The sequence below is a fragment of the Schistocerca serialis genome, chromosome 7, assembly GCF_023864345.2.
Source record: "Schistocerca serialis cubense isolate TAMUIC-IGC-003099 chromosome 7, iqSchSeri2.2, whole genome shotgun sequence".
NCBI classification, from domain to species: Eukaryota; Metazoa; Arthropoda; class Insecta; order Orthoptera; family Acrididae; genus Schistocerca; species Schistocerca serialis.
In genome coordinates, this window is record NC_064644.1 from 535,091,744 (window position 1) to 535,118,506 (window position 26,763).

The 26,763-nt window shown below is 42.9% G+C and overlaps 1 protein-coding gene across 1 annotated transcript in view; it reads left to right on the forward strand.

Moving 5' to 3' along the window:
- Nucleotides 1-26,763, forward strand: part of LOC126412670 (acetylcholine receptor subunit beta-like 2) — a 311,004-nt gene that overhangs the window by 91,274 nt on the left and 192,967 nt on the right. Inside the window, exon 7 of the mRNA XM_050082373.1 lies at nucleotides 17,573-17,729. Coding sequence (XP_049938330.1) covers nucleotides 17,573-17,729 — 157 coding nt within the window. The remainder of the gene's footprint in view (nucleotides 1-17,572; nucleotides 17,730-26,763) is intronic.

The following is a 26,763-nucleotide window of genomic DNA, read 5'->3' on the forward strand; positions in this document are numbered from 1 at the left end:
TTAGGTTAGTTAGGTTTAAGTAGTTCTAAGTTCTAGGGGACTGATGACCTCAGATGTCAAGTCCCATACTGCTCAGAGCCATTTGAACCGTCTGAACCACCAGACATGAAACATTTTGGTTCATGACATGCAAGTCATAAACTACGATGAACTTGAATAGCTGCAGTCGCTACACGCCCTCGGAAAGCCATTTTTCAAATTTTGCTTTTAAGACCCAAATCGTTGATGTGCCATGTAGGAAAGTAGGCTACTTCCCGTTTGGATCTCTAGGAGCGAGTTACAACCACATTATATGCATCTTGTTATTCTTTGACACTCTCTTAAATAATTTTTCGGGTGTTTTTACAGATATATTTGACCAATGTAGTACCACATACCTTTCCTATATCATATTCCGAAACGTAAAATCCAAAACAAGATGTCAGTGTGGATGAGAATAAAATGAGTCAATATGGCAATTATGAAATTTCCAGAACACAGTAAAATTCCCTACCGTTTTTATGCATGCTGGGAAACATCTGGTCAGCGAAATTTGAGCAGTACTACATACTCTAAACAAACTTTTCGGTACTGTGAAGAATAACATGCCTGTGTCAGCTGCTAGCCGCTTTGGCTTCGGGTTCGTGACGCTGTGCAGCCGCTTGCTTTTGGTTGGTTGGCGCAAGGAGAACTGACAACAGCGCCTCAGTTTGCTAGAACGATGCGACAGCGCTTCTGAAAAGCTTACAGAATAACGTGGGGTCTCTGTTTCGAAAACAAGGCTGCTGTCTGCGCTCGCCTACCGATCCGACTGGCAGATCGGTCGGAAGATACAGAATAGGGTCCCAAGTCGACGCCATTCTAACCGACGATGGCCATCCGCAGTAGTGCAGAATCATGACTCACCGCTCGACACACTGCAACGCCATTCATTACCAGTGTATGCTTCCTGGTCAAAGTGTCACTGCAAATGCAGCCGTTTGTGATGTGCCGTTATCGGCAACCTACGCATGGTACGGTAATTTTCTAGTGTGGCTGTACTAAAGTCCGAACGACGGTTCAGGAAAGCACAGAATGTTTCAGGTGCTCCCTTACTTGTTCCCTGATGACACGTGAACGTGTGAAGAGGTAACGACATGCTCGGTGCACAATACTGTGAACCTCCATTGCAGTGGTCAGAGGTGGTCGACCAGAACAGCGAGTGCGCCAGCCTTCACGTTCCCATGTAGTTCGGTTTCAGGTCAAATCCAAGCACACTATAAATCTGTGTAATGCCCAATTCGACCAGCTGCCCTAATGGAGTCCCACAATCAGGCCCTTCGCTAAGTGTGTCATGTGCTGATAACACTGTCTCACATGAGCACGCAACACCTCTGCGTCCTTCACAGTGATCACTCAAAGCCTTATACTGTTCACATCCCTTATTTTGTACCAGGCGTAGTAACAAAACTAAACACGAACAACGTTTATGCACCACAGTGGCCATTCCACCCCTCATACAGAATTGCAACTTTAAACCCTATGTTTTGTACATGTAGGAAGTTATACTGGTATACTACCATATCTTCTGCAGTGAGGAGCCTACATAGCCGGGAAGTTTTATTAATAACAATCATAATAATAGCTACTTAGAAATCTGGGAAGCACAAAGAAGACAGAAAATCAGAAAACAGTATTAATCCACACATCACATAAAAATAGAGTCAAAAAGTACATACATTATTAAAACGGAGTGTCACTTCTCTCAGTGACATATAAAATTATGAAAAATTCTCTTGACCAGAACTGTAGAAACTTCCGACAACCAATCAGGTTGTTTTCGAAAAAGAAGATTCTCCAAGCTACAAGTTTTTTTCGAAAGAGAAGATTCTACGAGTTACAAGGTTTTAAACACGAAACCTAGAGTAGTATCATTTACTGATTACTTTTAAGCATTTGATTGTGTAGCCAGAGAAACAATTGATAAGAGTGTTAGAGAATTTGTCATAGCAAAATTAGCATAAATAATTCGTGAAACACTAAAGAAATACTATAGATAAAATGAAATTAATAGGAGTAATCTGAAACAAAAACCGATGTCAGACAAAGAGGGTGCTTACTACCATTTCTATTTCTATCCGTTTGAGAAAAGAAAGATGTAAGGATCTGGAATTTAGAGCTGCAATATCAGAAAATGGGACCAATGATTCTTGGTCGGAAATATATAGGGCTTCCAGTGAGTAAAACAAAGTTGACACCAGTCGTCCAGCACTTCTTTACATACTTTCAATTTCCCCTGTAAGTTCTGTTTGGGAAGAGGCAACTCTGTGCGGCATGAGTGTCTCCAGTAGATGATGCTACGAAGTGTTAAAGTTCATAAGCTGTGCAGAGTGTTATACATTGAAATGATTATCTGTGGCGACGCAGGAATGTCTCAAACAACATTTCACGAAACGAAGGGAATACGTTGAAAAGGACGGCGAATGTTCAAGTTTATTTTGCAGTTTTATAGCTTTTTAAATATTCTACCTTCATGTACTAATTGTCGGAAGACTGTTATTCACATACACGGAAGCGCCAAAGAAACTGTTATAGGCATGCGTATTGAAATACAGAGATACGTAAACAGGCAGAATACGGCTCCGCGGTCGACAACGCGTATGTAAGACAACAAGTGTCTGGCGCAGTTGTTAGATCGGTTACTGCTGCTATCGAGATTTAAGTGAGTTTCAACCTGCTGTTATAGTTGACGCACAAGCGATGGGACACAGCACCTCTGAGGTAGTGATGAAGTGGGGATTTACACGTACGACCATTTCAAGAGTGTGCCGTGAATATCAGGAATCCGGAAAAACATCAAATCTCCTACATCACTGCGGCCTGAAAAAGATCCTGCAAGAACGGGACCAACGACGACTGAAGAGAATCGTTCAACGTGACAGAAGTGCAACACTTCCGCAGACTGCTGCAGATTTCAGTACTGGGCCGTCAACAAATATCAGCGTGCGAACCATTCAACGAAACATCATCGATATAGGCTTTCAGAGCCAAAGGCCGACTCGTGTATCCTTGATGACTGCACAACATAAAGCTTTACGCCTCGCCTGGGCCCGTCATCACTAACACTGGCTCGTTGGTGACTGGAAACATGTTGCCTGGTCGGACGAGTCTCGTTTCAAGTGGTATCGAGCGGACGGACGTGTACGGGTTTGGAGACCTCCTCATGAATCCATGGACCCTGCATGTCGGCAGGGGACTGTTCAAGCTGGTGGAGCTTCTGTAATGGTGTGGGGCGTGTGCAGTTGGAGTGATGTGGGACCCCCCCATACGTCTAGATACGAGTCTGACTGACGTAAGCATCCTGTCTATCACCTGCATCCATTCATATCCATTGTGCATTCCGACGGACTTGGGCAATTCCAGCAGAAAAATGCGACACACTACACGTCCAGAGTTGCTACAGAGTGGCTCCAGAAACGCGCTTCTGAGTTTAAACTCTTTCGCTGGCCACCAAACTCCACTGACATGAACGTTATTGAGGTTATCTGGGATGCCTTGCAACGTGCTGTTCAGAAGAAATCTCCACCCTCTCGTACTCCTATGGTTTACGGACATCCCTGCAGGATTCATGGTGTCAGTTCCCTCCAGCACTGCTTCAGACATTAGTCGAGTCCATGCCACATCGTGTTGCGTCACTTTTGCGTGCTCGCGGGTCCCTACACGATATTAGGCAGGTGTATCTGTTTCTTTGGCTCTTCAGTGTATATGAATGCATGTCACAGATGTACACAGATGTGACCTTAGAAATCAGAAGAGACAGGTAATGTAGATTCTATGACCTATTAGTTCCATTATTACGCTGTATGACAGTTATATCGAACAAGATCAAGGATTGTCACTGCCTAAGATCTGACAATAGTAACATACATGACAACCGATATACAAAATGATACGACAGATTTCATATCCTGTTGTATTGACTGACACACATGTCACTGTTATACAGTAGATGTGCGTAGATGTGATATATATTTTTGCTACTATATATGCATTTGTCATTTTTCAGAAATCTCTGTAGCCTGCATACAGTATATCAGATGCCACTGATGATGGGTTATGAACCCGAAAACCGGTTGTGGCATATAAACATTTCTAGTGGAGCTCTTGGAGTTTAAATGTTCTTTAATAAATATCTTAAAGCAGCGGAGCATCAAGCATTTAAGATTTTCACAACGAAAGCAACTTAGGGTGTACCGCAAGGAGAAGTAATAGGATAGCTAATCTGGAAACTTCCTGGTAGACTGAAACTGTGTGCCGGAGAGACTCGAACTCGGGAACTTTGCCTTTCACAGTCAAGTGCTCTACCGAATGAGTTACCCAAGCATGACTTACGACGCTTTGCTCCCGGCAGTACCTCAACTCTTACCTTCCAATCTTTACAGCTCTCCTACGAAATTCGCAAGAATAGCACTTCTGGAAGGAAGGCTATTACGAAGGCATGGGTTATCCACAGACTGGGGGATGGCTAATGTAAAGCTGCGAGGACAGATCGTGAGCCTTGCTTGGTACCTCAGTCGGCAGAGCACTTGCCCGAAAGGCCAACATCCCGAGTTCGAGTCTCGGTCCGTCACACGGTTTTGATCTTCCAGAAAGTTTCATATAAAAAATGGTTCAAATGGCTCTGAGCACTAAACATCTGAGGTCATCAGTCTCCTAGAACTTAGAACTACTTAAACCTAACTAACCTAAGGACATCACACACATCCATGCCCAAGGCAGGATTCGAACCTGCGACCGTAGCGGTCGCGCGGTTCCAGACTTTAGCGCCTAGAACCGCTCGGGCACATCGGCCGGCGGTTTCGTATCAGCACACACTTTGCTGCGGAGTGAAAATTTCATTCTGGAGATATTTAATGTTCTCAATATACCTAAACGATTTTTCTGATCGATGCGTCACAACGAAATTGTTTTCCGACGATGCTGTTCACCACAGGGAAGTATCGTAAATGAACACACAAGGACTTGCAGAAAATTTCATGAACGGCAGTTGTCCTCGAAAACGGTTAAAATGCAAGGTAATACCTATAACAGAGAAAAAGAATCTGATTACATGTTCATTGCAGAACTTAGGGGCCGGCCGGTGTGGCCGAGCGGTTCTAGGCGCTACAGTCTGGAACAGCGTGACCGCTACGGTCGCAGGTTCTAATCCTGCCTCGGGCATGGATGTATGTGATGTCCTTAGGTTAGTTAGGTTTAAGTAGGGTTCTGGGGACTGATGACCTGAGAAGTCCCATAGTGCTCAGAGCCATTTGAACCATTTTGATCTTAGGGACACGATCTGCAGGATGAAGACACTGGTGGTCATTAAGAGTGGAGAACCACAAAGGCGCCTCGCAACAAATCCTAAAGACGCTGACTGGCCCCTGTTTGACACCTCCTGACAGGGTGTTCAACCTGGGTTCAATGAACGGCAATCAGACGTGCTAACCACTCACCTACGAAGAACCATCGCAGGAAGACTCTGAGGGAAAAGTCGATACGTGTCGTAACATGGATATTCCTGAATGGAGAGGAGATGGAATAGTTGAGCGCACAGTGATTCGCGTAATGGAAACGGGAGGCTGGCGGGCGGTGTTCTCCAGAGATCTGGAAGCCCTGCGCGGCGCTTGGCGTGGCGTCTGCGGCTGTGGCCCCCGAGGCTGCGCCATGAAATATTGACGGCGGGCACTCGCTCCGAAAGGAACGGAGTGGTTGCCCGCGGCTGCCTGCCTTCTGCTCCACTCCTAGAAGCGACGAGAACAGCTGGGCCCAGCACGGGTAGACCCTCGAGCTCGCTGCTCCCAGACTCACCAGGGAAGCATACACCTAACGAGTCAACGGTTTCGCGTATTTTTTGCACGATTGTAGTACGTATTTACAGTGATAGGCCAAGACAATAAGACCACTAGTTTAAAAGCGACCTGGTTCGCGTCTGAACCGCAGTGCAGTGGCGATTCTGCGTCGTACGGTCTGAACAAGTCCACGGTAGGTTTACGGAGGCAAGTAGCATCAGAAGTCTAAGCAGGCGTCTCAGAATTCCCGTAAATTACAGGTCACTGGTTTGTGGACGCGGAACTGACACCCAACTGTGTTCCATCGCCTTCAGATCGGGCCAGTTTGGTGGGGAAGACTACACAGTGAGTTAGTACCATCCTCCTCAAAGCGCTGTAGTACGATTTTGGCCTTGTGTCACGGACAGTTATCCTGCTGAAAGATGCGGTCGCCCTTTGGGGAAGAAATGAAGCGTGAGGGCATATAGACGATCAGCAATAATAGTTACGTAGCCTCCAGCTGTTGCCGGCCGAAGTGGCCGTGCGGTTAAAGGCGCTGCAGTCTGGAACCGCAAGACCGCTACGGTCGCAGGTTCGAATCCTGCCTCGGGCATGGATGTTTGTGATGTCCTTAGGCTAGTTAGGTTTAACTAGTTCTAAGTTCTAGGGGACTAATGACCTTAGCAGTTGAGTCTCATAGTGCTCAGAGCCATTTTTGAACCTCCAGCTGTCATGGTGCTTAAGATTTTGCCACAGGCCCAATGTAAGCTCAAGTGAGCATTTCCCATAGCGTAAAAGAGCTTCCAACAGCGTGAGTCCATGATGTGGTGCATGTTTTGAGAAGCATTTCGCCTGGATGACAGTGTATCCGGACAAGACCATCGACTTAGGAAGCGTCATTCACAGCAAACCTGATCCCTCCGACTTTGCGACACTTTTTCATTGACTCACGGTCCAACCTCGTGGAACCTGTGTACACTGCGTTTTGATTATGTCGTTGGGTCAATATGAAAAGACGTGGATGTCATCTGCAGTGGAGCCTCACGTTCAGTAATGTGTGCTGAACACTTGAGCATGCACAAGCATCGTACTCTGTCGTCAGATTTACCACAGATCGTCGTCTGGCAAGCTTCCAATCTCCACGCTCTTGAATGAGGCTCGGACAAACAGCAACTTGTCGAGTACTCGTAGTTTCACCGACTTTCAACCGTTTTACATGAATGCTCACGATTGTAGCACCGGAGTAGCCAATCATCTTCACCGTTTCCCTTATCTCATCACCATGCACTGGGCCATAAGAATCTGTCCTCTGTTATGTCAGTGGATTTGCCCATTTGTGGACGGCGTAGTCGCTGGGTTATTCGCTGTTCATCTGCCCTTCTTATACAGGGTGTCCCAAAAATGTTGCGACGAATGTCGAGGTGTTGTAGAGGCTGTCTCGAGGAACAAATCGACAGTAGGAACCCGTGAATAGAAGATTGCAGGAGAAAAAAATCGTCATCCACAGAGGCAGCAGCACTGCACCCTCTACAAGCCCCCGAAGTTTTTCGCATTTCTCGGACACTGTGTACTTTCCTTACCACGTCACACGCCTGCAACGCCGCGTGGCCGCATTGACTCATCCGTGCATTATCTCAGCCGTCCTGCTTCAGTTTAGGTGCCAAGTTCTGCAACAGAACGATCCTTCGGTGATAACAGGAATCGGTTTCCTACGTAACGCTAATACACTACTGGCCAAGAAGAAATGCGGATGATAAACGGGTATTCATTGGAGAAATATATTGTACTAGAACTGACATGTGATTACGTTTTCACGCAGTTTGGGTGCATAGATCCTGAGAACTCAGTACCCAGAACATCTCTGGCCGTAATAATGGCCTTGATACGCCTGGGCAATGAGTCAAACAGAGCTTGGATGGCGTGTACAAGTACAGCTGCCCATACAGCTTCAACACGATACCACAGTTCATCAACAGTAGTGACTGGCGTATTGTGACGAGCCAGTTGCTCAGCCTCCATTGACCAGACGTTTTCAATTGGTGAGAGATCTGGAGAATATGCTGGCCAGGGCAGCAGTCGAACATTTTCTGTATCCAGAAAGGCCCGTACGGACCTGTAACATACGGTCGTGCATTATACTGCTGAAATGTAGTTTCGCAGGGATCGAATGAAGGTTAGAGCCACGGGTCGTAGCACATCTGAAATGTAACGTCCACTGTTCAAATTGCCGTCAATACGAACAAGAGGTGACCGAGGCGTTTAACCAATGGCACCCCATACCATCATGCCGGGTGATACGCCAGTGTGGCCATTACGAATACACGCTTCACCGCGATGTTCCATTCACTTTCTTTGTCGTGAGATAGAGCTCGTATATCTTTTTTCATAGTGGATTAGCCTTATAGAGTCCGCCCTCGGTAGCTGAGTGGTCAGCGCGACAGAATGTCAATCCTAAGGGTCCGGGTTCGATTCCCGGCTGGGTCGCTGGGTCGGAGATTTTCTCCGCTCAGGGACTGGGTGCTGTGTTGTCCTAATCATGATCGTTTGATCCCCATCGACGAGTTGGTCGACGAAGTGGCGTCAAATTGAAAGACTTGCAGCCAGCGAACTGTCTACCCGACGGGAGGTCCTACTCACACGACATTTACATTTATTTATTTATCCTTGTAGACATACGGCAATATTTAAACATCATTAAATGGCGTTACTTGAATCTTCTGTATTCAAAAAAACAATTCTCCATTATTAGCGACATATTAAGCTACGGCTATGTTCCGATTCTGTTGTATACTTCTGGATTGGCCCAATTTTTGTCAGTATTCCACACGAAAATCCTTCAAAGATGTCTCATTTTTTGTTCTTCGTCTTTCCTTCGCATTTATGTTTTTAAACGTTTTACATCCAGTAGCCTACGTTGGTTTTGTACTTTCTGCACCCTATTTAACACTGGGATTTCTCAAAGTTCTTCATTTTCATGGTGTGCACCGCTTGTAATTATTCTTGGCTACTGCGAAAAAGAGTTAACCAGCGGTGGCGTAAAAGTAGTACTTGTATTGTACATGTGGGTTCAGGTTTGTGGCGGCACGCTGGTGGAGTACACGTGTGCGGTATGCGGCATCGATCCACTGGCGGGCCGCTGATGGCCTGGCGGGCATGTTTTACGGCTCCTGTGGGAACAGCTTTGTCAGGCAAAGAGCAAGCTGCCCCTAATGACCCGCGGCGCCCCCACAACACTACCGGTACCAGGCATCGGGGACAGCGCGATAACCGTGCTAAGATCAGAGGGATCATCCATCACTCACTTACTGGTACCTGTTGGCCTAGATTTCGTTCGATCGAGGCAGTTGATTCCCTCGCCGGTTCGCTGAAGGCCTATTCGTAACAATTAGGACTTCTGTCTACGTCCACGTCTACGTACATGGGTAAAACAGTCATCCACTTCCAGTTGCCGCTTCTTGTCTAACAACTTCCTTGGACAACAAAAATTTGATTTTCCATATTTCTTATAATTGTTGTCTGTATTTAAAAATTTAACACCGTGTCAGCGTTACGTTATAGGTATTTCACAATAAGGACAACAAATTACCTAGAATGTATTAATCTAGTATTTGAAAACGGGAGAACCAATCGATTTCCGACAAAATTTACACATAATGTCAAACCTGTTCTAAACTTTTTCGTGATGAAGTGCAGTAAAACTTCAACGAAAAGAGTGCTGTTTCAATTTATTACTTATTTAATACTAATTCTATTTCTTATAACATGTTGCTGACAGAATTAAGATAATTACTGAGTGTACTTGTTAAATTATACTATTGTGGATACACATGGCTTATGAAACATAGTGCCATAAACACTGAGAAGACTGAAGAAATAGCTTTCCTCAAAACTGAGTGCAAATTAATCAGCTGATACTTAGTGACTTCATTATTTTTAAAAGTGAAATGCATGTATTTGCATAAACATAAATCTCACGTTCTTGTTCTTTTTTTAAAATGTAATTGTTCATACCACTGGTAATAAATCGTTTTGAACACAGTACTGAGTTCAGTTCCTTTCGTTTTTAATCTCATTAATTCTTAAATAATATACAGGGTGATTATAATTAAAGTTAAACTTTCAAACCGCTGTAGAAATAACGCCACTGGTCAGAATGACGTCAAATTGCAATGGAATGTTATCGGAGAAGGGGGAACACGTATGGCAGAAGAAAAATAAATAGTTACAAAATGTAGGAATAGATGGCGCTGTAAGCATCATAATTTAATAGTGGTCGACTACAAATGACGAATGAATCATACAACAATGCCTAAGGTGCACGTTTGACGTTAAACAAACTGTACTACTTGGAACGGTGGTCTGACCATTTAATATTAAAAGACTACGACCAAGGTGTGGACGGGGCCAAGGAATTGACATATCAGACGTGATTTAACACATAAATAATTTATTCATAACATACAATACATAACACCAACTACGTAAATCCTGCTTCGATGCTTACAGTTGCCCAAAATGGGAGGGCCACCACTTTCGAATTGGAAAGGCTTTAATTTAAGAAACTAAAACGCCTATTATAATTTTTTAAAATAATAATAACACAACACATAAGTAAGCGTTAAGTGAACGCGCTCTTAAATCTTTAATTATTAATCACAAAGCTTAGGTTTACCACATTTAAATTCTCATTGCAATATAAAACATAAATACATGAATTCACAACACAGCATGGCTTCAAAATTTCTACCTGGGCAACCTATGGTCCTAAAACTTCTGTATTACATTCCAGCCAATCACATAAATAACTTATAAACACGGTTGGTAAAATACAAACGTTTGCACTATAATCAATTTTAATAATCCACAATCGCTCAAATAACAACATCAGAAGTTCGATACGGGCCATGTAAGTCCGTTTATACAATCTTTCGGACCAAAATAGGCACGAGGGCCACCATAACAGAAGTGCGCTAGTTGCTTTTAGGAGAGATAGGTGCTCCCATTAGCTTAATCACTGAGCAGATATTTACTTAAGCGACAAGTGTGGTGTCACCGCCAGACACCACTCTTGCTAGGTGGTAGCCTTTAAATCGGCCGCGGTCCGTTAGTATACGTCGGACCCGCGTGTCGCCACTATCAGTGATTGCAGACCGAGCGCCGCCACACGGCAGGCCTAGAGAGACTTCCTAGCACTCGCCCCAGTTGTACAGCCGACTTTGCTAGCGATGGTTCACTGACGATAGTTAGCATAGCCTTCAGCTATGTCATTTGCTACGACCTAGCAATGCGCCATTATCATTTGCTATTTATCTTCTGATGCATGTACCGTCAGACCGATGTTCACCAATTATGGATTAAAGTTAAGTATTCCAGAAGCCACGTACTTTTTTTACCAGACTCAACTCCTTTAACTGTTCCAGACCTCACGCCAGCCTGCGTGAGCTTAAACGCGTGCCTTTCGGCTACCTCATAGTGGCTTGGCTGTCTCGCCAAGTCACAACAACAAGTAAGATAGTTAATGCAAATAGAAGGTATTTCTAAAGCTTTTTTTTCTTCCTCCCTTTTAACAAGGGGGTTTTAGTGAGGTGGAAATTACACTTTAAGGAGACGCAATAGCAATCTAGCGGGCACGCCTTCACGGTGACGCCATGCCACTACACACGTACTAAACTAGCCGCGTATTCGCTGTTCAAGGCAAACATTAACAACACAGTTCCATATTCGTGACACCTAAATAATCGGGATAAAAACAAAACAAAAATTCCCAAGAGCGCAAGATCCAGCATAGCTTTAGAACAGATCTTACTTCATGCGATTGTCTTCACAAAAACAGGTATCGAAATGAAAACAAGAACGTGTCACAACATTCCCTAAGGAACACAATGTTCTTCTTTAGGTCCCGGAAGCGCTAGACATCGCTGACATGTCAATGTTAACAAACCTCTAAGGCAACACCCTCCAACTGAGAATCCGAAACCAATGTGACCCCTTATCAGCTCCGTGACAGGACTCGAACCCCCAACTACTGTCAGTGCAACTCACTTAGAATAAATACAGCACAAATAGTATCGCGGACACATATACCCAGGGATTAACAGAGCACTAGACTGAACTAGAATTAACCTTAATAATACAGCACTAGATCTTGGGAGAAAAGAAACCAACTCCCCACCCGAACTTCTGCAACCACAGGAAGGGAGGATGAACTACCAAAACATAGAAGTGCAAACGTACACAAATAACTACCAAAATACACCACTAGACCGGTTAGCAACGATGCGTGGAGGAATCTGCACTGTCAGAATTGCACCAGTGAACAGAACAGAGGATTGCCACAGCGGTGGCCACAAGGCGGGAAAGACGACTGGATGAACTCAATCCCAAAGGACGATCAACTTGAAACATTCACACTTAACTTCTTTTCTCCTTTCGCTCGGCGCACTTCGTCGTTTTTCCGGGACTGCTGTGCACAATTCTGAGCCGTTCCCAGTCGTCCCGACAGACACCGACCCAGCCGAACCGCTCCCAGACTCAAACCCTCGCCGAACGGCGGCTCCACCGCCCCATGATGGTTACTGTTTGTTTGCCTTCGTCGACGCAGGCGATGATTAGACTGCCATCCGCCTCCCGCGGACAACCAGTGAAGAGCGGACAGAGGGGCCCAGCCAGGCCGGCGTTCCTCCACGGGTAGAAGTGCGGGTTCGGTGACAACACCCGTACGCGGAAGGCAGGATGTCGACGTCACCATGTCAGACACGAAGGCCACTGCGCGACAACCTCCTCCAGCGTGACCCCGCTCGCCTATAAATAGTACAGGCCAAAGAGTCTGCTGCAGTAAACACGTGAGTCGGTCGTTTTACGAACCTACGGTTTCTAAGTACACCAAAGACAGAACTCGCAATCAATAGTGGATACACTACGGGCGGGAGTTCAAACGAAAGAGCTTCATAAAAGAGCAACCCTGAACAACCGCGGAAAAACGAAATAGAAGCGAAGCAATAAAAGACAGCAACGAGATGCTAGAGCCCGATCGCGCCCAAACACTGTCGATTACCAAAGATATTGGCTCCACACGACGCTCGGTAAACGAGCCGCGGAAAGATGGAAGTACACACGACTCACTACTCAGTGTGCAATCGGTCCATAGGTGTGATACTGTTAGTTACGTAAGCCAATCCACCACGGCAAGGTCATATAACATCAGATGGGAAAAATCGGTTTTTAATTGTCCTGAGGCCAAAAACCGCATAAAAAGCATCAATCAAAATCAAATCGGATTATTGATTTCCGTGTGATTGGCACAAAACATGTTCAATATGCTGTCTACCGTTTTCCGCAACAAGTTGAGAAACAGCATGTTCCACAACTGATCGCAGTGTTTCAGGGATCACGTTCAGAATGTGTTGCGCAATGCGTGCCTTCAATGCAACTAAGTTTGCAGTCGGGGAACTGAACTCAACATCTTTCAGTTAGCCCCACAGCCAGAAGTCACATGGATTAAGATCAAGTGATCAGGACAGCCAGGCTGTAGGGAAAAGGCGGCTGATAATTCTAGCACTTCCGAAATGGTGCTTCAGCAGCTGCTTAACTGGATTTGAAATTCGCGGATGTGCGCCATCTTGCATAAAAGTGATCACATCCACACTACTGGAGAGCTGGAATGACTTGGTTACGTAAAAGACACTTACCAGTGACGGTACAGGTAGCAGGACCAGAAACACCTGTCTCTTCGAAAAAATGTGGCCCTATGATAACTGATGCCGTAAACTCACACCACACAGAGACCATTTCAGGATGGAGTGGTACTCGTTGATTTGCGTGTGGATTTTCCATTGCCCATATTCGACAATTCTGTGTATTGACATATACTGTCAGATGGAAATGTGCTTCATTTGTCCACAAAATCTTCGACTGCCAGTCATTATCCACTTCCACGTGAGCAAGAAATTCTAAAGCAAAGGTCTCTTTTGCTGGCAGGTCAACAGGAAGCAATTCGTGCATATGGGTAATTTTGAATGGATAGCAAAGAAGGATGTCTCGTAGAATTTTACGCACCGTGCTCACGGGTATGTCCAATGTTCGGGCAAATCTCCGTGCACTACACGTTTGCACACCACCACTCGTCTCCTCATGTGACCACTGCTTCCACTGACGTTGTATCAATTCTTTTCCTCCCTCTACCAGGTTGCACACAAAAAGAAACCGTCTTTTCGAATTTCGGAATAATTTCTCCAGACCCAAGGCAGTCATCAGACCAACGCCTTTTTTCAAACCCTTCAGTGTACGGAACTTCTGCAGAGTGAGGTGAGCACAGTCATCATTCTTGTAATACAGATTTACAAGCACAGAGCGATGCTGCATTGAGACAGTCATTGCGAACGTCGCAGATGCGAAAGGAGGAAAAATCGTGCACCCGGCGTGTTTATACCAAATTCAATGGGTCGGGCGCACGACAGGTGTTTTCATTTACGTATTCTGACACATACGGCGCCATCTATTGATCAGTTTTCACAATATTTTTTTTCTTCTTCCATACGTTTTCCTCCTTCTCCAATAATATTCCGTTTGCAATTTGACGTCATTCTGACCAGTGGTGTTATTTCTACAGCGTTTTGAAAGTATGGCTTTAGTTATAATCACTCTATATTCTACAGTAACATTTAATACAATTAAATAATAAATATTAAATGTTGTGTTACAGCGATTTAGTTAGAAATTTGTGGCAAATCGCTATTTTCGCGCGTTATAACGCTCCGTAAATGTTAAGTACAGCCTTGCGCGGTATGCCCTCGAATTCGTCTGATTCCTCATTCGTGGTCTTTTTGTGAGACGTATGTGGCAGGATTCATTATGTCGTAACGCTCGTCCGCATAGTTCTAACAGTGTGCGTCACCATGATGTACAACATCTCTGCTGTAACGTCTGCCACTGCAGTCGCATGAGTGTGTCCGTGACGTTTTCGCGCTTGCTAAGAGAACACGTCACGAAACGCGCTGCTCTCCTTCATATCTTCCCTATTTCTTCTGTCAGTCCAGCCTGAGGAAGAATAGCCAAGTAAAGATCGAACGAGGATTTTGTGACCTAACTTCTTCGTGAATGGACTACACTTTCTGAAGAGCTTCCAACGAGTCACAGTCTCCATGATATTTAATAAAAGTCACCAGTCCTTGTGACGGTTCGCCAGATTTCAATGAAACACTAACGGCCTTTTCCCAATTGTTTGCCTTCTGCTGAGGCACAATACCATGTAAAACTGTATCCATTTATAAACTCTAAATTGAGCTTAGCAACTTGTTGTTAGAGAAACATTAACAAACAACTTTGTCTCGTACATAAATGAAAGATTTGTTAGGCGTTGTTGGCCGTCTGATGGGCTCTTCAGCCACCAATGGCAAAGGATTCTGTACTTCTGCACGCAATGGTCTCTTTGCACACGGCGTGTGATAATTGTGTCTTCAGCGTAACGCTTCAGTCTACGTGATCGTATTACGTGTGTGTTCATAGTGCGATGTCAAGTTTGAGTAACATGATGATAGAAGGAAGAATGTGAATCCCTTCCCCGACACAAAACTTACTCCTTTCGAATAACACAAAGGGAACCGCCGTGCGTAATATCCCCATTCGACGCACGTATCGCCATCAAGTGCAGCATACCGTAACTTTCGGACAGGTTTGAAATTTAATCTAGGTCACTGGCGCAAAGTCTGATCGAGAACTTTATGCCACCAGCTCTCTTCCCCTTGCTGGCCAAATACTGACAGTTCTGACCTCTCGTAGCTCTGTGATGGAGAGGGCTCATGTCGTCACAGCTGACGTGAGTTCAGTACTAGATAGTAGTAGAAAATGAGGGAACACAGTACACTTAGCGTCGCTCTTTACGATCTGTTAGAAGTCGAAACTGCGTAAGTAGTACATTCAGGTTCGTAGTTTTGTTGTGTCGGTAGCTGGGCCGACACCGTGAAGTTGAGATGGCTGAAAAGGCAAGCTAGACTAACGCTGTAGCCGATAGGGCACGCAAGGCTAACGCAGACGGGCGTGAAGTCTGGAACATGAGAACTTATAAATGAATAAGAAGGAAAGTATGTAGATGCTTATTACTTATCTTTTTATTAGTCCTTGGAATACATCTCTCTTGAATACTCGTAAGCTATAGGCACTGATACAAATGGCGCCTTGCTAGTTCGTAGCCATTAACTTAGCTAATGGCTATTCTGTCTCTCGGCTAATGAGAGAGAAAGGCTTCGTACATCTGGTCGGTAGCTAGGTTCTCGTACAACTGGGGCGGTAGCTAGGTTCTCGTACAACTGGGGCGAGTGCTCTCTCGTATCACGAGACCTGCCTTGGTGGTGGCGCTAGGTCTGCGATTACACAGTGGCGACACGCGGGTCCGACATGTACTAAATGGACCGCGGCCGATTTAAGCTACCACCTAGCAAGTGTGGTGTCTGGCGGTGACACCACAAGTTTAAGCTTAATTAAAAAGAAAAGGGGGGGAAAAGTCACATTAGTTTCTGTAATATTCTCGGTTTATTTGTTGTTTCTTGTTCCAGTTGTGTATCAAACATCTTAAAGAGGGGCGCTAACACTGCGCAATACATTAACATGTGTAGATACTAGAAAACACGTCTTCCTAATCGCGCAACTGACAAGCAATTATTTTCTCCATTTTCCCATACAAAACATGATGCACCTCTCCAATGTCAGCACAGTTTTTTTCATATGAACATCTTTATGCAGATCGCTGACAAACATAAATATTAAACACATGTTGGTAATTTTAACGTAATATCTCCAATCATTCGAAATAATAATATTCTATTTAAATATAATTTAATTTTCCTATTCACAAGAGTTCAAAGAACTTGATAGTTTTGGATACTCGTAAAGACAAAACTACAATTTAATGCTGTCTTTTTTCTGAACATTACTTTTCAATTTCTAAATATTATTTCAGTGTTACAAAAATCCAAATACTACGTTACTACGAGTATTTGTCTAATTTAAACACGTTTTAGAATTTATATTTCAGATCCAATTTAAATAAATAATATTTGAATTTTATCCCAACTCTCCAGTTTTAACAAACTCTGAGATGTATTGTGTTTACTCTGTCATCTAAGTTTTTCACAGAATTTAAATTATCGAAAGGTAGTAACTTGTTAAAATATGTAAATTTCGATGTAAAGTGTTTCATCATATTCTATATCAATTTATATTCCTTAATAGTTTAGTTGACTTTTTGTACTTTGAGCGTGTGTGTGTATGTGTGTGTGTGTGTGTGTGTTTATGTGTGGGTGGGTGGGTGGGTGGGTGGGTGTGGGTGTGGGTGTGGGTGTAGGTGTAAATTTGTAAGGGACTAAAGTGCCGAAATGTTAGTACTTTCTCACAACACATGGTCAGTGTCGAAGTGAATCCATTATTAGTCATAATGAAATACTTTGCCATGGTTTTATCATTAGGTATGTATATGGTCGAAAAAATGGTTGTAATTACTTTACATACACTATACACCAGAAGACTTTCTTTCTTTTATCAATACACGAGAATACAAATTGAAAATTGTGAATTTGCGTAAGAATGAACATCAAAGATAATAGTGTGATGTGTGTTTCTTCAAATATGGGTTGTCTCTGACGAGGTTTGAGAGTACACAGCAGTACTGCAATATACGCTACTCGACCAAATCTGTTTTAGTATCCGATACACGGCCTTATACAGTATTGTAGTCTCCGATACACCTAATTCCTTAGAAGTTCCAGGGACCAGTGAGATGTGGGAGTGAGTGAAGGGACTGGCGCTTGCAGGTGGACTTGAAGCACATGGACCAAGTATCGGGCAGCAACCTGGTGAGCGTGGGCATCGACCTGAGTGAGTTCTACCTGTCCGTCGAGTGGGACATCCTGGCCGTGCCCGCCACGCGCAACGAGGAGTACTACCCCTGCTGTGTGGAGCCCTACTCTGGTAAGGGTGCGGCACTAATTTCCATAGTGTGCTTGCTTCAGATTCAATTAGTGGCACGCAGTCTGTTTAATGTGTAAGTAACGTCTGAGTTCACTAATGCTTTTCATTCATATTTGGAAGTGTTCACACATTCTGACAGACTGAACCGGTCTGCCATATTTTTTAGAATCGAACTTTGCGTTTTGTCGACAAGTGCCGATTGAGCCATCCAAGCATGACTCTCAGCCCACCTTCACAGCTTCACTTGCGCCAGTACCTCACCACCTTCCTTCCAGACTGCACAGAGGCTTTCCTGCACACCTTTGGGACTGTCACTCCAGGAAGATATGATTTTGTGGAGACGAGGCTTAGCTACATCCTGCGGGATTGTTTCGAGAGTGAATTTCCATTCTGCAGTGGAGTGTGAACCGATATGAAACTTCCTGTCAGATTAAAACTTTGAGCTAAATGGGGACACGTATCTGGGATCTTTGCAAACGTGCCACATTCGAGTCCTGATTCAGCCCACAGTTTTGCTCTGCCAGGAAGTTTCGTATGAGGGCACATACAACAGCAGAGCTAAAATTCGTTCTGGAAGTTCATTGCTATTTCACGAACTGTACACTAGCAAAACAGGCATGGCCATAGCAGCTAGACTGGATTAGCTCAATTGTAGCTAGAGATCGAGAAATTAAGACTCCAATTTTCCTGAAAATATGCCGAGGGATAGTCACAAATGCAAAACAAACACGAAAGACCTGCATACAGCCAACTAAATGAAAAAACAGTCGGCATTAATTAGTTTGTAGCGCAAAACTTGATTACAGCTGAGCGCAAGCGGAAATCATTTTTCTCATAATCCAGTCGACCAAACACTAACACCCTGACTTCAAATCCACGATCGAACGATTTAGCGCTGTGTTGCAGCAATGGATTCGTTTTCACGAAGATCATAATTCAAAATCCTGTCTGGCTAACCGGATTTAGAAACTCCGTTATTTTCCCAAATAAATCGAGGCAAGATTCAGGATGGTTTCTTTGGAAGACCACGACTGATTTACTTCTCTATCCTTCCCCAATCCAAGATTGTGATCCATCTCCAGTGATCCGTCGTCAGTTGGACGTTAAACCTTAATCTGCCCTTTTGGTAGTGAATTCACTGTAAAGTAATTGAAGAAGCCTGAAACTGTGAAAAGAATGGTCTTGTTTGTAATACAATAACATCCCTGCTGCCAGTCACGATTATTCTTTATTTATTTTCTGTACTACACATATCTGGAACTAATTCCCATTATTGAAAAATATTTCTAAATAGTCACAAAGATACGTTACGTTTACAAAAAAATATCTAACATTTGTCAGTAGAGCTATAATGTTACACACCATGCACGCAGTTTCTTTTGTATGCAATTTGACACCGTTGTTCTGTTATACAGGGTGTAACAAAAAGGTAGGGCCAAACTTTCAGGAAACATTGCTCACACACGAATAAAGAAAAGATGTTATGTGGACATTTGTCCGGAAACGCTTAATTTACATGTTAGAGCTCATTTTAGTTTCGTCAGTATGTACGCTCAATGGAGCACGTTATCATTATTTCATATGGGATACTCTACCTGTGCTGCTAGAATATGTGCCTTTACAAGTACGACACAACATGTGGTTCACGCACGATGGAGTTCCTGCACATTTCAGTCGAAGTGTTCGTACGCTTCTCAACAACAGATTCGGTGACCGATGGATTGGTAGAGGCGGACCAATTCCATGGCCTCCACGCTCTCCTAACCTCATCCGTCTTGACTTTCATTTATGGGGGCATTTAAAAGCTCTTGTCTACGCAACCACGTTACCAAATGTACAGACTCTTCGTGCTCGTATTGTGGACGGCTGTGATACAATACGCCATTCTCCAGGGCTGCATCAGCGCATCAGGGATTCCATGCGACGGAGGGTTAACAAAGTGTTTGAAGTCACGCTGGTACATTCTGTTGCTGTGTGTTTCCATTCCATGATTAATGTGATTTGAAGAGAAGTAATAAAATGAGCTCTAACATGGAAAGTAAGCATTTCCAGACACGTGCCCACATAACATATTTTCTTTCTTTGTGTGTGAGGAACGTTTCCTGAAAGTTTGGCCGTACCTTTTTGTAACACCCTGTATATAAACTAAGGGGATACTTATTTCTATCTATCACTGTTTTATTCTCTTTATTTTAGAACGCTGTCGAAGCATGTGAAAGGTCCACTGAGTCACTTTTGCGTTTTTCATTCCATTCCTTTTATGTGAACGCATCTCCAATTATTCCTGCAGATCTGTGTCACTGTGTTTGCCTCCGGTCTTTTTTTTATACACTCCTGGAAATTGAAATAAGAACACCGTGAATTCATTGTCCCAGGAAGGGGAAACTTTATTGACACATTCCTGGGGTCAGATACATCACATGATCACACTGACAGAACCACAGGCACATAGACACAGGCAACAGAGCATGCACAATGTCGGCACTAGTACAGTGTATATCCACCTTTCGCAGCAATGCAGGCTGCTATTCTCCCATGGAGACGGTCGTAGAGATGCTGGATGTAGTCCTGTGGAACGGCTTGCCATGCCATTTCCACCTGGCGCCTCAGTTGGACCAGCGTTCGTGCTGGACGTGCAGACCGCGTGAGACGATGCTTCATCCAGTCCCAAACATGCTCAATGGGGGACAGATCCGGAGATCTTGCTGGCCAGGGTAGTTGACTTACACCTTGTAGAGCACGTTGGGTGGCACGGGATACATGCGGATGTGCATTGTCCTGTTGGAACAGCAAGTTCCCTTGCCGGTCTAGGAATGGTAGAACGATGGGTTCGATGACGGTTTGGATGTACCGTGCACTATTCAGTGTCCCCTCGACGATCACCAGTGGTGTACGGCCAGTGTAGGAGATCGCTCCCCACACCATGATGCCGGGTGTTGGCCCTGTGTGCCTCGGTCGTATGCAGTCCTGATTGTGGCGCTCACCTGCACGGCGCCAAACACGCATACGACCATCATTGGCACCAAGGAAGAAGCGACTCTCATCGCTGAAGACGACACGTCTCCATTCGTCCCTCCATTCACGCCTGTCGCGAGACCACTGGAGGCGGGCTGCACGATGTTGGGGCGTGAGCGGAAGACGGCCTAACGGTGTGCGGGACCGTAGCCCAGCTTCATGGAGACGGTTGCGAATGGTCCTCGCCGATACCCCAGGAGCAACAGTGTCCCTAATTTGCTGGGAAGTGGCGGTGCGGTCCCCTACGGCACTGCGTAGGATCCTACGGTCTTGGCGTGCATCCGTGCGTCGCTGCGGTCCGGTCCCAGGTTGACGGGCACGTGCACCTTCCGCCGACCACTGGCGACAACATCGATGTACTGTGGAGACCTCACGCCCCACGTGTTGAGCAATTCGGCGGTACGTCCACCCGGCCTCCCGCATGCCCACTATACGCCCTCGCTCAAAGTCCGTCAACTGCACATACGGTTCACGTCCACGCTGTCGCGGCATGCTACCAGTGTTAAAGACTGCGATGGAGCTCCGTATGCCACGGCAAACTGGCTGACACTGACGGCGGCGGTGCACAAATGCTGCGCAGCTAGCGCCATTCGACGGCCAACACCGCGGTTCCTGGTGTGTCCGCTGTGCCGTGCGTGTGATCATTGCTTGTACAGCCCTCTCGCAGTGTCCGGAGCAAGTATGGTGGGTCTGACACACCGGTGTCAATGTGTTCTTTTTTCCATTTCCAGGAGTGTATTAGGATTAGCTGTATGTACGTATTCCGAAGGTATGATATGAATGAATGCGCTCTTCTAATTAAAAATTAGAAAAAATATTACATTTTAGCTATTTGACTACGTATATTTTAAGAAAAATAGCAAAGGAAGGTGTTACAGTAATAAGCTTAATAATAAACATTACACTGATTTCTCTGAATGTACAGACTTTCGATAAACGCATGGCTTTGCTTCAGTGGTGTCTAAATAACCTACCTTGTAGCTAAGTTTAGTGCAGTGAGCATCGACCTGATGCTAATTCAAAATGTAACTTTTTTCTAGTGGGTTTGTATTTATGAAAATAGTTTCCCTAAGAAAACAGTGAAATATAATTATACCTATGCAATTTGATAAAATTAAAATTCTATCCATCTCTGCTTTTGAAGCTAGGAAAACAATAAACTCACAAGAAAGTAAAAGCTCACATTGAATTGATGGCATCTTCAACAAAGTACTAAAAGCTTGCTCCCAACAGACAAGTAGAATTCTCAGTCACATATACCTATAATAGCACACTAAAACAGGGCATCTTTCCTGACAGATTGAGATATGCCATTGTTAAACCATTGCATGAAAAGGTGAATAGTGTTGGTGCCAATAGCTACTGCCCAATCACACTTCTGATAGCTTCGTCGAAATGTCTTGAAAAGTGATGTATTCAAGAGTAGCATCATATATCAGTAAACACCAAGTACTAACAAAATGCCAATTTGGTTTTTCTAAAAGCTTTTCAACAGAAAATGCTTCAGTGATCAAATATTAAATACTGTGAATATCCAGACATCACCAGTTGGGATTTTCTGTGACATCTGAATAGCTTTTGATTGTGTAAGTTATCAAATTCTTTTATATAAGCCTAAGTATTGTGGTATAAATTGGACAGTGTACAAATAGTTTAACTCTTATATAACTGGAAGAGTACAGAAGGTTGAAATAAATAGTTTACATAATGTACAAAAATCAGTAGATTCCTCAAAATGGGGAGGTATCATGGGTGGGTTCCACAAGGTTCAATATTGGGTCCCTTATTGTTTTTAGTATCTATTAATGACTTGCCTCTGTATATACACGAATATGCTAAGCTAGTTCTTTTACTGCTGTTACAAGTATAGTAATAACACCAAACAAGCAAGAATTAACTGGGTAGCTAAAGAAATTGTAAGTAATGTCTTTCAGATTCCATTAAATTTGCATAAAATAGAGTATATACAATACTGTGCAGTTAATGGCACAACACAATAATAACTATGGAGTTTGAACATGAGTCTGTAGCTGAGCCAGAACTTTTCAAATTTTTGGTGTGTGCAGATTGAATTGGAAGAATCATGTTGGCGATCTGCTGAAACCATTGATTTCAGCTACTTATGTTGTTACAGTTACTGCAAATTTTGACAATAAACATATAAGTTAATTAGCTTACTATGTCTATTTTAATTCAGTACTTTTGAATTGTATCATATTTTGGGGTAATTCATAATTAAGGAAAGACATATACGTTGCACAAAACTGTGTAAACAGAATAATAGATCAGCCCAACCGAGATAATCTTGGAGACATTTATTTGAGGAACTAGGGATATTCACAGTAGATTTGCACTATATCCCCCCCAGTTCAAAAGGAATAACAGTGTCCATAGTTTCAAAACTAGGAGAAAGGCTGGTCTTCACTGCTTTGTGTTAAATCAAATTTAGCACAGAAAGGGGTGAATTATACTGCCACAAAAATCTGTGGTATTTACCATGTTATCAAAAGTCTACAGAGAGCCAACCAACATTTAAAAACTAATGAAAAGAATTTCTGAATTACAGTTCCTTTTACTCAATAGATGAATTTTTAGATATAATTAGTAATTTTACAATTAAAAAGGAAAAGAAACTTGAATTATGGCATGTAAAGAAATCCTTTGTTAAACTGAAATGTTCCACATCATTACAAAGTTATCTATAGAGTAAGTATTAAACTAATCTAAAATGATCTAAGGAGCTTCCTAAAGTGAAACATCACAGAAAAACTTGTGAAACCCCAGCTGATGCCTTTCCTTTTTCGAACTGGCAATAACATTTCCTCAGATTATAATGAAAACATCTTTTATATGTTTGGAAACGAATATACCATTGCATCACTTGACAAGGATCATAGAACAATACAGATATTGAAAAACTTGATTAGAGCATGCATTACACCTTGCACAAAGTGTAGGCCAAATAATGAAATTAATTTTATTCTACTAGTACATGTTCATTTGCTTGTCTGTTTAGCGTCATGCTTTAGCCACTTGTTTCCTGCTTTTATAAGCTTTGCCAGGCTAGTTTTGCCACAATGCCTGATTTAGCTGTAGTCTGAAATGTCAGCTTTCTGTTTATCATGTTATTTTGTAGCCACATATGTTGTTTAACTATTTAGGCATGAAAACAGCATTGAAGCATTCACTTTGAGATTCTACAGTGATGTTTTAGACATCACTTTGACCAATATGTTCATGTAAAAATTAACATTGAGACACCTGTCGTGAATACAGCATGCTTCGTGTTAGTGACATTTTAGATGCGGAAAGAACACTGAGACTTATGGCAAGCATCCTAGAACAATTTATATGAGGAAGATAATTAATTTAATGCCTGTTATGTTTTATATCATGTACATTACAGTAATATCACTATGAATGCTGCAATCTATTAGCACCAAGAAATAGCAGGAGCATGAAGCACTGTGCTTAAATTACTCAAAGTAAAACATATCATTAGCAACTACATATTCATAATTCGTTAGTGACATTACATGTGTGGCTTTTGGTTTTTAACCATATCTAGAACGTATGTTTTATATTTATTCTCTTATTTGATATCAGATGCTGTATAGTTTCCATGCAGTTTATAAATGTAAGATGAATTTTACTGATGGAACAGCAGAGTATTTGACATACCGTTCATATACTTTTGAGCACAGCCAAGATAACTGCTCTGATGCTATGTTGTAATTTTATTTTAATTACAATTAAAATACTATGCAGTTGTAGAACGTTTCATTTCAACACTGTGCTGATATTGTCTGGAAAGCTAGAATTATTTGGAGGGGGTACATAGCAGAATGGCCCAGTTGTGCCATTCTGGATTCTTAAATTTCCTACCATCACCGCCATCACTATCATGTAATCCGCCCCCAGTAGCAGAGTGTTGAGCATGACAGACTATCAGTCCTAAAGGCCCAGGTTCGATTCCGGGCTGGGTCAGAGATTTTCTCCACACATGGACTGGGTGTTGTGTTGTCCTAATCATTATCATTTTATCCCCATCAACGCGCAAGTCGCCCAAGTGGCGTCAAATCGAAAGACTTGCACCCGGCGAATTGTCTACCTGATGGGAGACCCTAGTCACACGACTATCATCTGTTTTTTAATTTCCCAACATCTCCATCTTGGATTTCTCAGTGACTGCAGCACCGACTGTTGGCAGAAACTTGAACTATGCTTCAGGTAGTAGATCGCCATACTACTGTTATTATTTCAGAGATCAATATCTCAGTAAAGAAACTATATTCACAGAGCGTCTCTTAGAATACACAAGAGAAAAGTCAGTACTAAGGTTGTGATTGTTATAGAAAACTATGAAGTGGAATGCTTTGACGTTTTGCTCTATGTTTCTGGGTGGGCGTCCTATGTTGAGTAAGTGTGTGGCTATTACTGACCAGTGTATTGGCTCTAATGTGCTTGGTATACATGATGTCCTTGGAAGATCATGGAACATGCCCCAATTGCTATTTTATGCATTGTTACATATTAGATTGTTTTTGCGTTTATTAGTTGTAAGGAATTCAGTTTCTACCTTGTGTGTTTTAAGGAGCATTGCAATCTTTTGTAATGTGTGGATAATGTGCCAGACTCTAGATATACATTTGCTTCTACCTTCTTCCCTCTGAAGTGTAGGTTTTATCTGGTCCTTTATTTGTTTTGTGTAGAATGGGGTCAACCATTCAAGCAGTAGAACCATTGATGACTATGATTTCTTTCTCTATACTCCCATTGCATGGGTTCTTGCTTCAAATATATTTTACCCCTCTGTGCAAAATTGATGTAAACACTGCTTATTTATGAATTTTCAATGAAATAATCTTGCAAGGATTGTGATATTAGTCAACTTTACATTTCTTACAAAATTTTCAAGTTCTATGTGCCACTATGGCTTTTTGTACTTAACAAGAATTTAGTTTTTATATATTATGTGTGGACCTACCGCAACTGGGGGTAAATTATCTTTGTATTGGTATTCATATGTTGTTTCTAAAATTACCCATTTATCCATGTATCTTGTTCTCTTACCTCTGATACAATGTTTTCTCTTCTATTATACAAAATTGCTACAACTTTTGAACTTCAGTATTTGTGTGTTTGCACTGTACTGTTTGGATACTAATCATACAGTACACTGCAACTTACACATTAATTAGGTTACCATCAGCCTGCATCAAATGTAGCAACCTGTGTCTTCCTAGTGAACGAAAAATCTGTATTACCCCATGTGACAATTTTACTAAAATGTTTCTATTGAACAGTACTAACTAGTTACACCAATTTAATCCTTATCAGCTTCTTTCCCATACAGTTGTATCACACTATGCCACTGATTACTGCCATGTACATTATACATAAAACAAGGGATGGCTACTCGTTTTTAAGTTTCCTGCTTGTTGCCATTCCATGCATTAATAATATTTTTGGTCTGGTTCGTTTTCTTGTACCCTGGTGTATATGTGGACGCCAGAAAGATGTTATCTTGTGATTGCTAATAAACTGAAACCCAATTTATAGTAAACTATGATTCGTCTTTGTTCTTTCATACTACTATGGGCATTGTGGCATTAATTGGTACTCCTCTTCTGGTCATATTCATTAACTTTGGTACAGTGTTAAGGTGGATATAGTTTACTTTTGATGAATTATTGGTGGTTCCCTTTGGTACTGACAAAATATGATGAGGGAAAGGGTAAATATAAAATGTGCTTTCTGTACACTTCTTACCTACATCTGTCCTCCAGATGACAGGTAGTTCTCATATCTGCCTCATTTCTGATACAAAACACTCTTGATCTTTCCACATCTGATTTTTGTAGTAGATCGAAATAATGAAAATAAACTGTATCACTTTTGGTGGCAACTGTCTGTGATAGTCTGCTGAACAGTAGAGAGAAGTCTTAAGTAATGTACACCTAAAACCATCTTGCTGGATACACTATATCAATCACACATTTGTTCTAATCCACAGAGT